At 35.6% G+C, this 13,963-nt stretch overlaps 1 protein-coding gene across 1 annotated transcript in view; it reads right to left on the bottom strand.

Moving 5' to 3' along the window:
• DIAPH2 (diaphanous related formin 2) overlaps positions 1-13,963 on the bottom strand; it is a 221,794-nt gene that overhangs the window by 118,999 nt on the left and 88,832 nt on the right. The window contains exon 23 of the mRNA XM_054388824.1: positions 10,222-10,351. Coding sequence (XP_054244799.1) covers positions 10,222-10,351 — 130 coding nt within the window. The remainder of the gene's footprint in view (positions 1-10,221; positions 10,352-13,963) is intronic.

The raw sequence follows: 13,963 nt of genomic DNA, 5'->3' as shown, positions 1-13,963 counted from the left end.
ATAGTATCAGAGAAAAAGAAAAGGAAGCAGCTTGTGTGAAGCCTGGACATTCCCTTGTACTGAATAAAATATTTACTGTGTTTCAAAAGTAAAATAAATCAATGGCCATAACCAATCCACCTCACCACCCTCGGAGTTTTCTGGGAGAATTAAGAGCCCACCATCCACAGTGGAAAGGACAGCATTTAAAAAAAAAAAAAAGAAAGTTTGAGAAGTCAAAAGAAAGCCAAATTTGCAGGAGTGGAGGCAGATAGCATAAATAAGTTGAGAAAATGAATATACAGATTCATACAGAATGGATCCATAAATAGGTATCCAAAAACACAGACAAGGTTGCAAGACTTAGTACATCTCTGAGAATGTGTGGATGGTGAGGGACACAAACTGGAAGAACTGCAACATTCTTCCCAAAGAGTGTATCTTACTGCTGGCTTGCAGAGTGCTGCTGCCACTTTAAGATGGAAAGAAATAATGCATTTTCAACCTGTGTACCTCAAACCACTATAATAAAATGATGTATAAAACAGAGAAAAAATACTATGCCCAAAATTCAACATTTATGTTCAACTACCTAAAGCATTATCATACAGAATTATTATTAATATACAGGATTAATATCAACTAGGTGAATACAAAGTTATGTATATTAAATATATTGCAAAGTTCTTTTTCCTGTTAGTGGCAGACTAACACAAGCATCTAGATATATCAATATTCTCTCTGCACAAATACTGAATGAAGCTCAATTAACCTTGCATCATTAAACCTACGCCTGGCTAAAGTATTATTTTTTATATTGCTATTTATTCATAACAGAAAGAGAAGCTACAATGTCATTTTGACATGAAAGGTGATAATATTTTCTTCACTATTTTGCCTATATTAATTCCTCCTTTGTAAAACAAAATTAAAATCCCATCCACATCTTTTGGAGAAAGCAGCTGCACAAACTGCACGCTACAGAAGGCTTAGTGCACGTCTGGTAGACAGAGTACTTCTTAAAAAATGCTACAAGCAGTTAATCTCATGTTAGTGTCAAACACTAGCTAGTCCCCACGCTCAAGCTAAGCATTTTATATTTACAGTAATGCAGTAATAGTACCAAAGGACAGACTAATCCTTTCTAAAACAAGATTGAATCAGAGTAAGAGTTTTCCCCTAAAACAAGAGGTGAAATGATACATTTTGATTAGAAGCAGTGTCTCCTGAATAATAAAATCAAAGGGTCTCTGGTCATGATGCAGAACAGAGATGGCTATACCCACATTTAATAAAGGTTCTACAGTGAGAGCTAATGATATAAATTACTTCAGTAAGCAAAATGAAGTCTATATGAAGCAAATGAGCTAGTGGATTTTTAAGTCTAGACAGTATTTGTACCATAACTACATTCTGAGCATACTAATGATTATTTATTTCTTATTGCCTGAGGGCAGATGGAAGTAGTCTTTCACAAAAGTCTTAAAAACCGTTGGAGGCGAAACGGATGAGCAAGCACATAATCTGCAGGAATTACTGCCATTGATTACTCAATTCATACTGCTAAATAAGTTTATATTTATTAAGAGTATAAATGTCCTGTTGGTGTTAGGTGAGCAGTCCTGGCTATAGCCTACTTAGGGATTCCAAGTAGCACAGCATGTGCATGTCTCCCTCAGAGTATACCTGTACATTAGATATGACCCTACACACATACATACACTGTGATAAATCTCACAGGTATATACATATGAATGCATTTATACATGTATTTTTGTGTGATAGAGGTGAACCATGACATGTTTAATTACCAGGCACATATATGTACATATCTTTATGCACGTGTATTCAAGCACACACAGGTATATAACATGCTATGCCACATTTGAAGCTTCATTACTGAACAGCTTCCAGATTTGAAACAGCTCCCTTAATATGCTACCTCTCAACTATGTCACTACTCCCACCAGAATTCTTTCCTAATGGAGCTATACTCTCTGCAGGGGACAAGCTTCAATCAAGCTCATTGTCATGCTTTGATATACAGATAAAATATTGCAAACACTGGGAGCTACCACATGCATTAGTTCCATTACCAGAAACTAAGTCTTCAGTACACCCTAGTGTGATGGTCCTAGTATGAACTGCAACAGTAGAAGTAACTCTCCATAGAAATATTTTTGCCAGGAAGGACACTGAACTTAATCATTCAAAGTTCTGGATCCATTCTGTGCAAATGGTGGGATGAGACAAAATTTTAAGATGATATCCAACCAAGTCTACTACTGGTAACAAGCAAATGCTACTCCTTCCAGATAAAGATCTTGTGCTTTTTAACAGAAATTTGGTAGAAATAAAGAAGGGTACTGAAAAACACATTCTTAGGCCACCAGTGTCTAAATGACAAAGCAGACCTTTAGCTGTGGTAAAAGAAATTATGTTCATAAGCTCAAACGAAATGTTAGAAAAGCTTATGGGTGGAAGTTTAAATACCTTAAAAACAAAAGAAAAATCTGGAGAGTATCTTCGATAGCCAGGGCACATCATAATTTTCTTCCCAAAAAAACAGGTAAAGCTTTCTGGCATAGACCACTTATGCTTAGCCATCGATGAATCATGCATAATACACTCTTTTTAATGTAAATCTTCCAGAGATGTTTTTTTTCCTGCATCTTTTAAAGTTTAGGAAAAAAAAAAACCAGTAAGTCTGCCCAAATGGCAATGTTTTTTTGTTTATGTATTATGACAATGTACTATAACTGAAAACATGTAATTGGAAAAAGCTTTGAAAGAGAATTTTTAACAGATACATTTCACACTTAGATGTGCATTTGTATTTCTAATTTGCATGCTAAGATTTCATTCACCAGCAGTCTATTTTAGCTGCCTTATCACAACAGTGACAGGGAATGGTGAAGGAAAGCAATGACACAGCTGTGCTTTATCACTGGACTTCTACATTAACATCATTATCTTAGTTAACCTAAAATAAAGCAGTTGTGTTTTGATTCTATTGTTGGGTCCTTTTACATGCAGAGGTGAACCACAATTAAGATAAGAGCACCTTCCATCAAGTCCAGCTGCAAGTAGTTCTTGGCTTTAGAGTTCAGACTGAATCTCTCACTACAACTAATTATCTTTCAGTACAACATGATTTTTAATGAGGCATGTACATGCAGAAGGTATAGACTGCAATACTGTCCTCCATCTAGAGAGAGAAAGGAAGGAGACTTAACTGGGATCCAGAAAAAGTCCTCACAATACAAAGGTATATGACCTTTTCACATGTCACTGAAAGAAAATAGATCTATCTGATATAAAGAAAAGGATGACACAGAGATTTTAAGCACACATCTAAAAGAAAAGAATATATGCTACGTAAGCTAAAATGTTGAAAGACATTTTTGGTACAAGTTATTAAGAGATTTTCAGCTTCTCAAATGCCATAAACAAGATTGGCTTGACAAGCAAGACAGTGGGGGAAAAATAATAATAAACAAAGCACTGCCTGTTAGGCCTAAATTCAGGATCATAAGCAGCATGTTCTCTTCTCTGGAGCTTAGGAAATTACAAACACCACTCATAATCCTGAAAGACTCAGTATATCCACAGAACAAAAAGAAAACATTCTGTGGGTAGCTTATGTTTAATAGCGACATACGTACAGAACTGTACTCTGGTTTAGGGAATGAATCTGCTTCTCAGTTCCAGCAATTACGTGCCCACATTTGAAGAATAAAAGAGTAATTCTGATGCACACAACACAAATTAACAATCAATTCAATGTTCTAGGATCTGTAAATGCAGTATCACTACCACTTCTAGCATGAGCCAGTTGTTGAAACTGCTTTCCAAAGCACAGCACAGTATGAACACATTCATCTCCCAAATGACTTTTCAGAACATGAAATCCCTTCCTTGCTTTGGACAGGTCATACCATCCAACTTTTTGTTTCTTTTTGTGACCTAAATAAATTCTCTGTGTGCCAACCTCTACTTTCTCTGAACTCTCGTTAGGTGACAATGCTGCCATTGACATCTCAGGTTTACCTCACTGAGTAAATGGTGAACAGGAGTACATTGCAGAAGTTAAGTTTTATCATTTGATTGATAATTGATGTTACATGTTACAAATAAAAATCTTTTAGAAAGCAGTGTCCCAGTTTCAGAAACATAAACAGAAATAGAACTTGTCTTCAATAGCTTTCTACTGGGGATAAGGGTATCTCCCACAAAGCACACCAGAAACACACCTTACTCTGATGTTACATGTTAATTACAAATGTCTTTCAGAATATGAAAAGTTGACTTAGTTTTGAAAACAGTGGTTTTGTAATTATAAGCTCCATTTATTAAATGAACATATTAAAGCAAAACTTCCTGGCCAAGGTATAAGGCAAATCTTAAGTGACACAAAGGAAAGAAGCAACTGGACTTGCAAGCTCTATTCATTGCATCCAGACTTGGAAATGTTAACTCAACATGCTAAATCCTGTGGTGTTTATTTCAGAAGCCAGTAATATTGCACTGTCATTATTTCTCCAAAATCTAGCTTTGCTTCTCCAAAATCTAGCCTTCCTTGGTTTGTGCATCAGACTGTTACAGAGATGCTGTAACTCGCTACGGCACAGTGCAGTCAGTGGTACACATGTATAAAACCTGCAGAAAGCTGCAAATACAAAGAAAGCAAAGGAGCAAAACTAATGTAACACAACCTATCTGTTGTTACTAAAGAGCAGAAAAGGTGTTGAGCAACTTCATCCAACAGACCTCCTTTCAGACTCTTGGCATGTAACATGAGTTTGGTCTTTCCAATTAACTGAAGCACAAGCCATGCTTCCAAATGTGTAACAACCCTTCTTACATCAATGAAAGTGCAAATGCAAGAACACATAAAGCAGAAAAGAAAGTAGTAAATGCTGTTTTGTAGCTTGCACCCTCTCTAGTGGCCTGTATTATGACATTCTAAATGGATTACATAATTTGAGAAGTCATTTAAAGCAGTCTTGAAATCCGAATTGGTTTAACTACAGCCAGAATTTCTTAAATGCTTTAATTTCTTTAATAGCCAACAGCCCAGGAGAGTCATTTGGACTATCCTTTAATTTTGTCCTTGATATTTACACTTCAGGGAGAGAAGTGGATCCTTAAAACGTATGCCACATAAAATAACTTTGTTTAATGTAGAATCCAAATTGTAGCTTGAAAATTCACAGCTACCACAGTTTCGCATACGATTTATTACACGTTAGTATCCTCAAAATCTTCACAGACTGGGAAAGTTCAAGTAAGCAATTTGGAGAACGTAAGCCAATCCAGAACCCTACTGAGTCTCCAACAGGATCTCTTTCAGAAATTGCACCTTAGAACTAGCACACAAAACCTCTGTGAAGTTTTTATTTCCCTGTCATCCTCACTGACGTTTGTCAACGAAGGAGAACATGGCTGTCAAAAAACTTTTAATGAGATGACGCATAAGCTACCATCAGTATGTCCATGTTGAATGCAATACAGGAGCGCTAGTAGAGGAAAAAAGTCTTCCAGTATCTGATGTACCTAACTGTGTATTTACTACATGCATAAAAACACGCTGAGTGAGTTCCTGACATTTCAATATTGCAGCGTACGTGAGTGAAAAGAATGACAGAAGTCATCATACAGTGCAAGATTGACTTTTGATTACGATGCAAAATGCCAACTTCAGATTCTATTACGGAGAGAAAAGTCACAGATGCAGGCATTAAATTTCTCATGCCAGAAGGCATTGTCTATTTTATACCCACTAATGTGCCAGATTGGGCAAAATCTGTTTCAGCAATTTAAACTGCACAAGGTGGAAAATACTGTGGATCTTTTTGTAAAAACACAGTTTCTTCTACTGCAATGAACCATAAACTTTTGTTTGACAGAGAAATGACTGCTACTAATGATTATGTTTCAAATTGCTACACTTTAAAGTAACAATGGCACAGATCATTTTAAAGTATTTTCCCCACGCTGACATTAGGGCATTAAGGCACAGTGAAGTACCTGTACAGAATTTAAAAACTAGTATTCTCTTACAGCATTTCAAATAATGTATTAAGTGCATAGATATTTGTCTTCCATAGCACTTCTGATTGCTAATGTCGTTTCTAGAGAGATGCCTCAACCATCAGAGCCATATGCTTGCAAATTGAAGAAATAAATTTGTCAACATGAGTAAGAAATATGTGGTCCTGTTACCAGTACAGTGTAGTCTACTACAGGCATAACTCACCCCATCCCAAAGCACCTTTCACTTGATTTTACTCAGAAGGCTCTGTCTTGCTTTTAAAAACACTTAAAATAACTATTCAGTGATATATCTGCCACAGCATTCCATGTTAAGCTCTGGAAAAACCCTCATTATTTCTGAAAGAGATTATCTAGATGCCATTCATAGCTAAGCTCAGCTCTTTGCTTGCAGTTCAGCAGTTCTAGGGAGTCCTACATTAGCTCAGCTAACCCCAAAATCTGTCTGTACATATGAGGAATCACTTGAACTTGTCCAATATGTCAGCAGAACATAGAGAATGGCCAATGGCCAACTACAGATAAAAACATCCTATATCCAACTGTTTCTGAAATAAACACCAGTGGGACAACACAAGCTCACAAAACTTAGTCCACTTGGCTATACAGACAAGTAACTCCTACTCTGGGCAGACAATGAAAACAGGTAGGTAACATAAGTATGGCAAGAACTGTCAAACTTAAGCTGGAAGCAATGTTGAACTAGTAAAAGATCCAGTTATATTTTATTTTAAATACAGGCACAATGTTTAAACCATAAACTGTGATTTGTAACTGCTGCTCTTTTAAAAAAATGAAACTGTCATTACAAAACCATGGTTAAAGTTCCTCCTTTTCGTTTGTGTGGTTTCTACTTCTTTCTGGGATGACTGACACTCAGGCATTCCAAGTTAAAAAATACTTAGTTTTTTAAGAATTCCAAATTGTGCTTCAGTAAGGTACCTCTGGGGTGTTTTTGAAGTTTTGTTTGACTGAATCCACAGAGAGGGACAGAAATTTCTTAAGAATTCAATAAAATCGCAGATTATAAAACGGGAAGTGTAAATAACATGTAAAGCAGCAACTGGAATAAGAAGTAAAGTGAACAAGATAGATATATGAGGAAAAGGTTTTGCAGTTTTAACAGCAGGGGAACAAGGGGAAAACACTGCAGAATGGGGGAAGGTAAGTGAATATTACTCCTATAAAAGAAACCACTTTGTCACAATCTCATGATTTTTTTTATTGGTTTTCTTTTCATGCAATCTGCTTCAAGTAAGAAGGAATGCTTTTCCAATAATCTCTTGATAGTTAATCAGTTTGACCTTTGCTTATTCTTTCCAGAATAAAACTGTTTCTTAATTTATTTTTACTTTTCATAAACCTCTAAGTTGATCTTCCATCTTTAAAAAGATAAAATACTTCATTATACCTAATATCAGATTATTGAAGATTTTAGTACATGCATGGGCAGTTCATCTAATCTCACTGACCTTTTCATATTAAAATCCAGTTTTATGCTTTATCTATTTCTAAAAAAAAAAAAAAAATCATCTGTTCTTCAGATGCTAGGGGTCTTTTTTAATATATATTTGAAAATTGAAGTAAAAAAATACTTTCTTCTTATTTGCATGGAACTGATAAAATGCACCCAAGATTTAGAAGTTGATTGTAACAACTCCTGTATTTGGAATTTTCTGAACAGTTCAAACTATGAGGCTGCCTTCTACCTAAAAGGTAAGACACACACATCTCAAGTAATCAGACTGTTCTCTATCTAGCATCTATTTAAATACCATTTTGCTATTTAAAATTCATACAGTGAAAATATTTGCTGGTAGATTTCCTTTTATTTTATGTATAACTAACTGATGCCAATGTCCTCATATCTGCAGCAAATTTATTCCAAAAGAAGCCTCCTACAGGGAAAATAAACCTAACTGTCTATCTCTGAAATCATTTGTTTATGAAACACCACACAATAAATAGGAAGCGAAAATCTTCTCTCCTAGACAAATGTGTTAACTTCCTACACAAAAAAGACAACCACACGTCACAGAGCAGATGAACATTACAATTAAACTAAACCCCAAAAGTACCATGGGGAACAGCTGAAGCAAGATGCACAAATCATCTGTATGCAGCCAAAAATCTGCTTTGTTACAGAAAGCAAAGAAGGGCTTAAAGGGAAGTTTCGGTCATTAAAAATGAGTAGCAATTGATGCTTCTGATAATAATTCATTGTTGTTTATGGGAAATATAGGCAGTACTTATTTTACAGAATGAAACAAATTTAACTGCAATAAAAACTTTTTCATATATATTCTAAGCATCAGGATTATTATCGACTTTGCTCCCATTAATATGCTTTCTCTCTTTTTGATGCTATAGCTTTACCAAACTTTAGTTTAATTCCTCCAGTCAATTTAGAGAACATCAGAGGTTTTGAAGTAAACTATAAAAATCTCAAAGTTGCAAGGTGAAGTGTTACCCATAGGAGAAAATTAATAAAAGATCATGAGGAAGAGAAAGATTAAACTTAAAAAAAAAGATCACCTCAAGAAAAGAATTACCAAGTGGTAGAAAATATTTCTTGAGCTTAGATAAGATAATAAATTGCTATTTGCATAAAATTAATCGATGTGTTACTCTATCACAGATCTTTGTGAACACAGTGGACAGATCAGTCATAGACACTGGGTAAGGTTAGGGAAGAAAAGACGATGACGGAGGGGACAAAAATCAATTTAGGGAAGTTATCCAAGTCCAAATCAGAGGATACAATATTTGGCTGAGACCAAGCAACACTGAGAGCAAACAGCAAAATTACTATTAATTGTCAATTTCTCTGTGTGATATCCATTGTAATGCTCAGATAAAAGTAGCCAACTGTACCCTGCTTAAGCATACTCCTTTATTGATATAAACATGTGTGTAAATACATGGTACACTCAAGATGGTAACATACAAGTTATCCCTTCAGTCTCTATACTGCTTTAAAACACAATACCACTTCCAGCCCTATGTAAACAACAGGCATTTACACCAAAGAAGCATCGTTCAGCAAAAAGGAAAGTGAAGCATGGACATATGTAACCTTTACAAATAAAGTTTAGTTTACATGCAGAAAATGGACTACAGAGAGGCACTTGCAAACTCTGAGAAACAGGACAAAAAAATTTGTAGGGCTAAGAACCTGGCAAAGTCTGTGAATAAGCTGGAGATGAAACAGCAAGGATGAAAAAATAGCTGATGGATGAACTATTCCCTAAGTCACTGGGGAAACAAGTTCTACTCTCACTAGACTGAATTGTAAGATAGAACACCACAAACTGAAAGAAAATGATGGCCTAATTAAAAAATAAATATCTAACAGCTAACCACTTCATTGAAGAGAGATGCTGACTCATAACACTAAAGAACAGAAAACAAAAATTTGCAAGAGGAAACCTGGACAGAAGCTAGCACAACAGCTTATCAAACTTCTTTTTCCTTCTCTTTCCATTCATATTCTCCTGCTCCCCCAAATATTTACAACGGTATGTGAATCAGTAATGCCCAGTCAAAATAAGACACTATCACACAGCCTTCACTTTCAATATCTAAGCAACAAGTTTGCCAAGCAGCACAGTATATTTCACATTGAAATATATTCAACAATTGAATTAAGTTTTCTATTGCATTCACCAGGTTATACTGCTGACTCACAAAGAATAAAACTAGCATTAATTGTTGGCTGTACAGTAAAATTAAACTACACATTTCATATACAGCCTGGGATCTTTAGAAAGCAGATGTGTTACTCCCTGTTCAAATGTTAAGTGTTATAGTGAGAAATCTACTGTGTCTGTGCACATACACACAGGAGTTTGCTCTCAAGCAACAAGACTTTAAAGGCTTAATGGCAAACTAAGCATCATCATTACACTGCTTGAACTACTCCTGACACATGATTTGATAAGTACTTCACCAAAATATGCTCAATTATTTCCACAATATACTTGAGAAGTAAAGATGTTACTGTATTGCTGGTTCCACCCTCCACCTCCCTCACTTTTTCTCAGTTCAGTAAATACCAGAAAAGCAAAATCCACATCGATTATCAATGTTTACAGGTTACATAATCCTACAATCTGAAATGAAATGCTGGAAGTATTTAACGTCAAAGCAAACAGCTACTATCTGTAGGTGTTTTATCTATTTGCTTACCTTTACTTGCACTCTCAACATGCTGCAATTCATCTGGAAATTTTAAGATGTCCCTGTAATTCTCCTCACAGATTTCAGCTAGAAAATGCAAAAGGGTTGTTTTCTGATCTGATGATTTCGTATCACGAATCTAAAAAGTGAACACAGGAGAAACCAAAAAGTTACATAATCTATTATAAAATGGCAATTGCACATGTAAATTCACTAGCAAGAAGCTACTAACATGGCTTGCCTGCAAATAAAACAAATTATTTTAAAAATGGAGTTTCGCCAGTTTTTCGCAATTCCTGATTACAACAGGAATCTATCCTTATGGTGCATTTTTTTTGAAGAACAATTAATTACACTGAGAATGAAACCTGAAGACAGTCCATAAAATTTTGAGATTTTAGCAATACCAGTTGAGAATGATTGCTGTGATAAAAGAAAAACTAGCTGTGAACAGAGATTAAACGGAACAGAATTTCGTTCATTTCCTCAGTAACCCCACTGCCAGATTTTTAAGGCAATTCTTCTGAAATGCTACATGGCTGGACAGCATGCTAAAAGTCAAAATTTGCTCCTTTATCAGTCAAGTTAAAAAAATTCCTTGTTGCAGATCCAACATTTTTGATTGAAGCAGAATGTGAAACCTGCTGCTTTATCCTAAAGACTTTCAGACAAAGTCTATACAGACACATTAAATAAATGCACCCCACCTTACTGGAGTACAAAATGACAACAGAAAAGCAAAAGGAATCCTAACTGCCAGTAAAGGAATCCAGTTTTATTTATAAAAAGCTGCACAGTGTGAAGAAATAGGTAACTGTCATTCTCAACTGCAGAGACAATTCTTAGTGATCTGAAATAAACCAATCTTCATGAAGGTGATAAGAACCTCTGTTTTCCATTAACCTAAGCCCATTATCTGCTAGAATCAGTTTCTTATTTTGAAATTGTAATTCTGCAATAATTGTTTTCATAGAGGGCTGGTGGCAAATTTTCAAGGAAACACAGATACTGGTGGCTAAATCTCACAGTAGAGAGCACATGCGTATACGAAGAACATAAGAGAAGGAGAAAATGAGTAAGTCCAAATTTAGTTTCTCCATTTTTATGCAGATATAAAGAATGGATGCAAGCGTTGACTGAAGATTTTGTGGAAACAGAGATTACCCCTTATTTACAAAGGCAATAGAGAGGAAGTGTAGAGTTTGAGATGAGTGTACTTCACTTGTTATAGGACACTAGTATTACAAGTGTATCTGTAAAGATTTTTTTTAACTGCAGTTTACTAATTCATCTAGTACAGTTCTTAGAATTAAGCTACAACATACACAACAAATGAAATCAAGGATTTATTTAAGAAGAATACATAAATGTGTGTGTAAAATCTCCTATTTGTTTTCTCATTCTCTAAATCACTGCAAGTTCTAATTCCATAATCCTCATGACAGGCTTGCCATTGATGTTCAATTTAATACAGGCCTTTCAGCTTTAAGGATTACTCTGTTAAGAATAAATGAGTGCAGTTGAAAAACAGGCTTTTAAAAATATAAGGTATTTAGGCAATTAAGAATGCAATTTAATTTATACCAACACAGTGATTACAGACTAAACAATGCTCAGTAATGGTATGCAGTTAAAAGGTTTTAATGTCCTATGGACATGGAAGTTTTTCCAAGTTGGGGGGTGGGGGGGAAGAGTAGATTTAGTGGCTAAACATGTACATGGTACAAAAAAATTGCATTTCAATTTGCCTGTGAACAAGAACTGCAGGATTTGCTGTCTTTGATCGCTCTGACATCATCAACTCGATAAAGCCTTTTTTTTTCCTAAATGGACAACATCATTTTGTCTTCAGATTAGAACAGAAACATGTTTTGTCACCAACAGTAAGATCATATTAACAAGAGCTAGTATTAGCACCTGCTGAGTTGTTTAAAACCTGCAGTAAACATTCATTCAGATCTGAAAAAACATTGTCAAAGTCACTTCTCTGGCCCCATCAAGAAACACTTCACAGCTACATTCATCCATATTTTCAGCAGCTAAGAGACATGAGATGTAACATGCAGCTCAGTTTCATTTTAAAATCAATATATTATATATTTTAAAAATCAAGTCCAAAGCTTATCAATATAATGAGAAAAGGAAACTAGGTGTGTTTTCAGTGTAGGCTAGTAGGTAGTACTTAAATATAAAAAGAGAAATTAAAGACAGGAGCTGGAATGCTCTCAACAGCATGGCTGTGCCTTTACATTCTCTGTACTTCAAGAGTACAATTGTACTCAGGGTAAATTTTGTCTCTTGTTTCTTTCTATTGGGTAGGAGTTTAAACTGTTTACAGAAAAGACAGATCTGGGTGTTTTAAATTAGGAAGTCAATGTCTTCTGAACTAAACAAATGTCTTACTTGGGAGTTAGCAAGACTAAAACATAAAAACCAAAAACTTAGTACTTTTCCCCCCTTTCACTCATTCCTTGAGCTTTTACAGATGATAACTGAACCTAAGATTTACAGCAGACAGTGATTAGAACTTAAAAAAGAAAACGTGGCTCTCAAGTACATCTTAACATGCACTTTAATCAGAAACACACACTTAAATATTCTGTGGGTTCTAAACTCCAAGTGATACTATCAGTTCATATGGCTTAAAAAAAAGAAAAAAAGAAATCCAGGGAAAGTAGCATCCATTTCATAGTCTTATGAAGTGTATCAGCTTCACAACTGTAGGTACATAGGGACACATGCCAGTGCAAAATTTTAAAAATGGACTGTACAGAGGGTTGCATCTTCAGAAGTAGTCAGTTTCCATGCTAATGGCCTAGGTTAGGTTATGTTAAACAAAAAACAAACAAACCAACAAAATTAAAGAAACAAAACAAAAGCAACTACAACCAAAACAAAAAAACCCAAACAAAAACAAAGAAAAACCGACAAACAAACAACAAAAAGCACCCACAACTCCAAGAAAAACTGAACCACCTAACAAAACGGGTTAAGAAGAAGATTTTGCTTTCTACAATGTATGTATGTACTGGAACCTAAATTTATGGCGCTTGAACATCCCAATCTTTCAAATGTTTTCACATCTTGCCCTCTGTATTTTCATTCCTTTAAGTCTTAGCACAAGGAGCAACAGGTGCAGGCTGGAGCATAGGAGGTTCTATGCGAACATAAGGAAAAATTTTTTCACTGTGAGGGTGACAGAGCCCTAGAACAGGCTGCCCAGAGAGGTTGTGGAGTATCCTTCTCTGCAGGCATCCAAAACCTGCCTGGACACGTTCCTGTGTGACCTACTGTAGGTGATCCTGCTCTGGCAGGGGGCTTGGATTAGATGATCTTTCAAGGCCCCCTCCAATCCCTAACATTCTGTGATTCTGCATAATGTTCATCACTGCCTTAAGGATTTCCATATTTGTGTGAAGATGACACAAACACTGAGGTTTTAAAAATTTCAAATGCAGGCTTGGATTCTGTGGCCCTTCATCTGAGAGACAGAATTTGGGAATAACACATTTAGATCAGCACAGAAAGGCTACAGAAAGCAGCTTCCAGCTGAATGCTGGGAGACAGAATTTGGGAATAACACATTTAGATCAGCACAGAAAGGCTACAGAAAGCAGCTTCCAGCTGAATGCTGGAGAATCCACTGGAGTGGTCAATACTGTCAGGTTCATTGTTTTGGAAAGGATTAAAGACTGATATACAGAGAGCATAACACAGCACACCCACTTAAATCAAATAATATACAAAGTGC

This window comes from Indicator indicator, chromosome 17 (genome assembly GCF_027791375.1).
Source record: "Indicator indicator isolate 239-I01 chromosome 17, UM_Iind_1.1, whole genome shotgun sequence".
Lineage (NCBI taxonomy): Eukaryota > Metazoa > Chordata > Aves > Piciformes > Indicatoridae > Indicator > Indicator indicator.
This window is presented reverse-complemented; position numbering and strand designations above follow the sequence as displayed.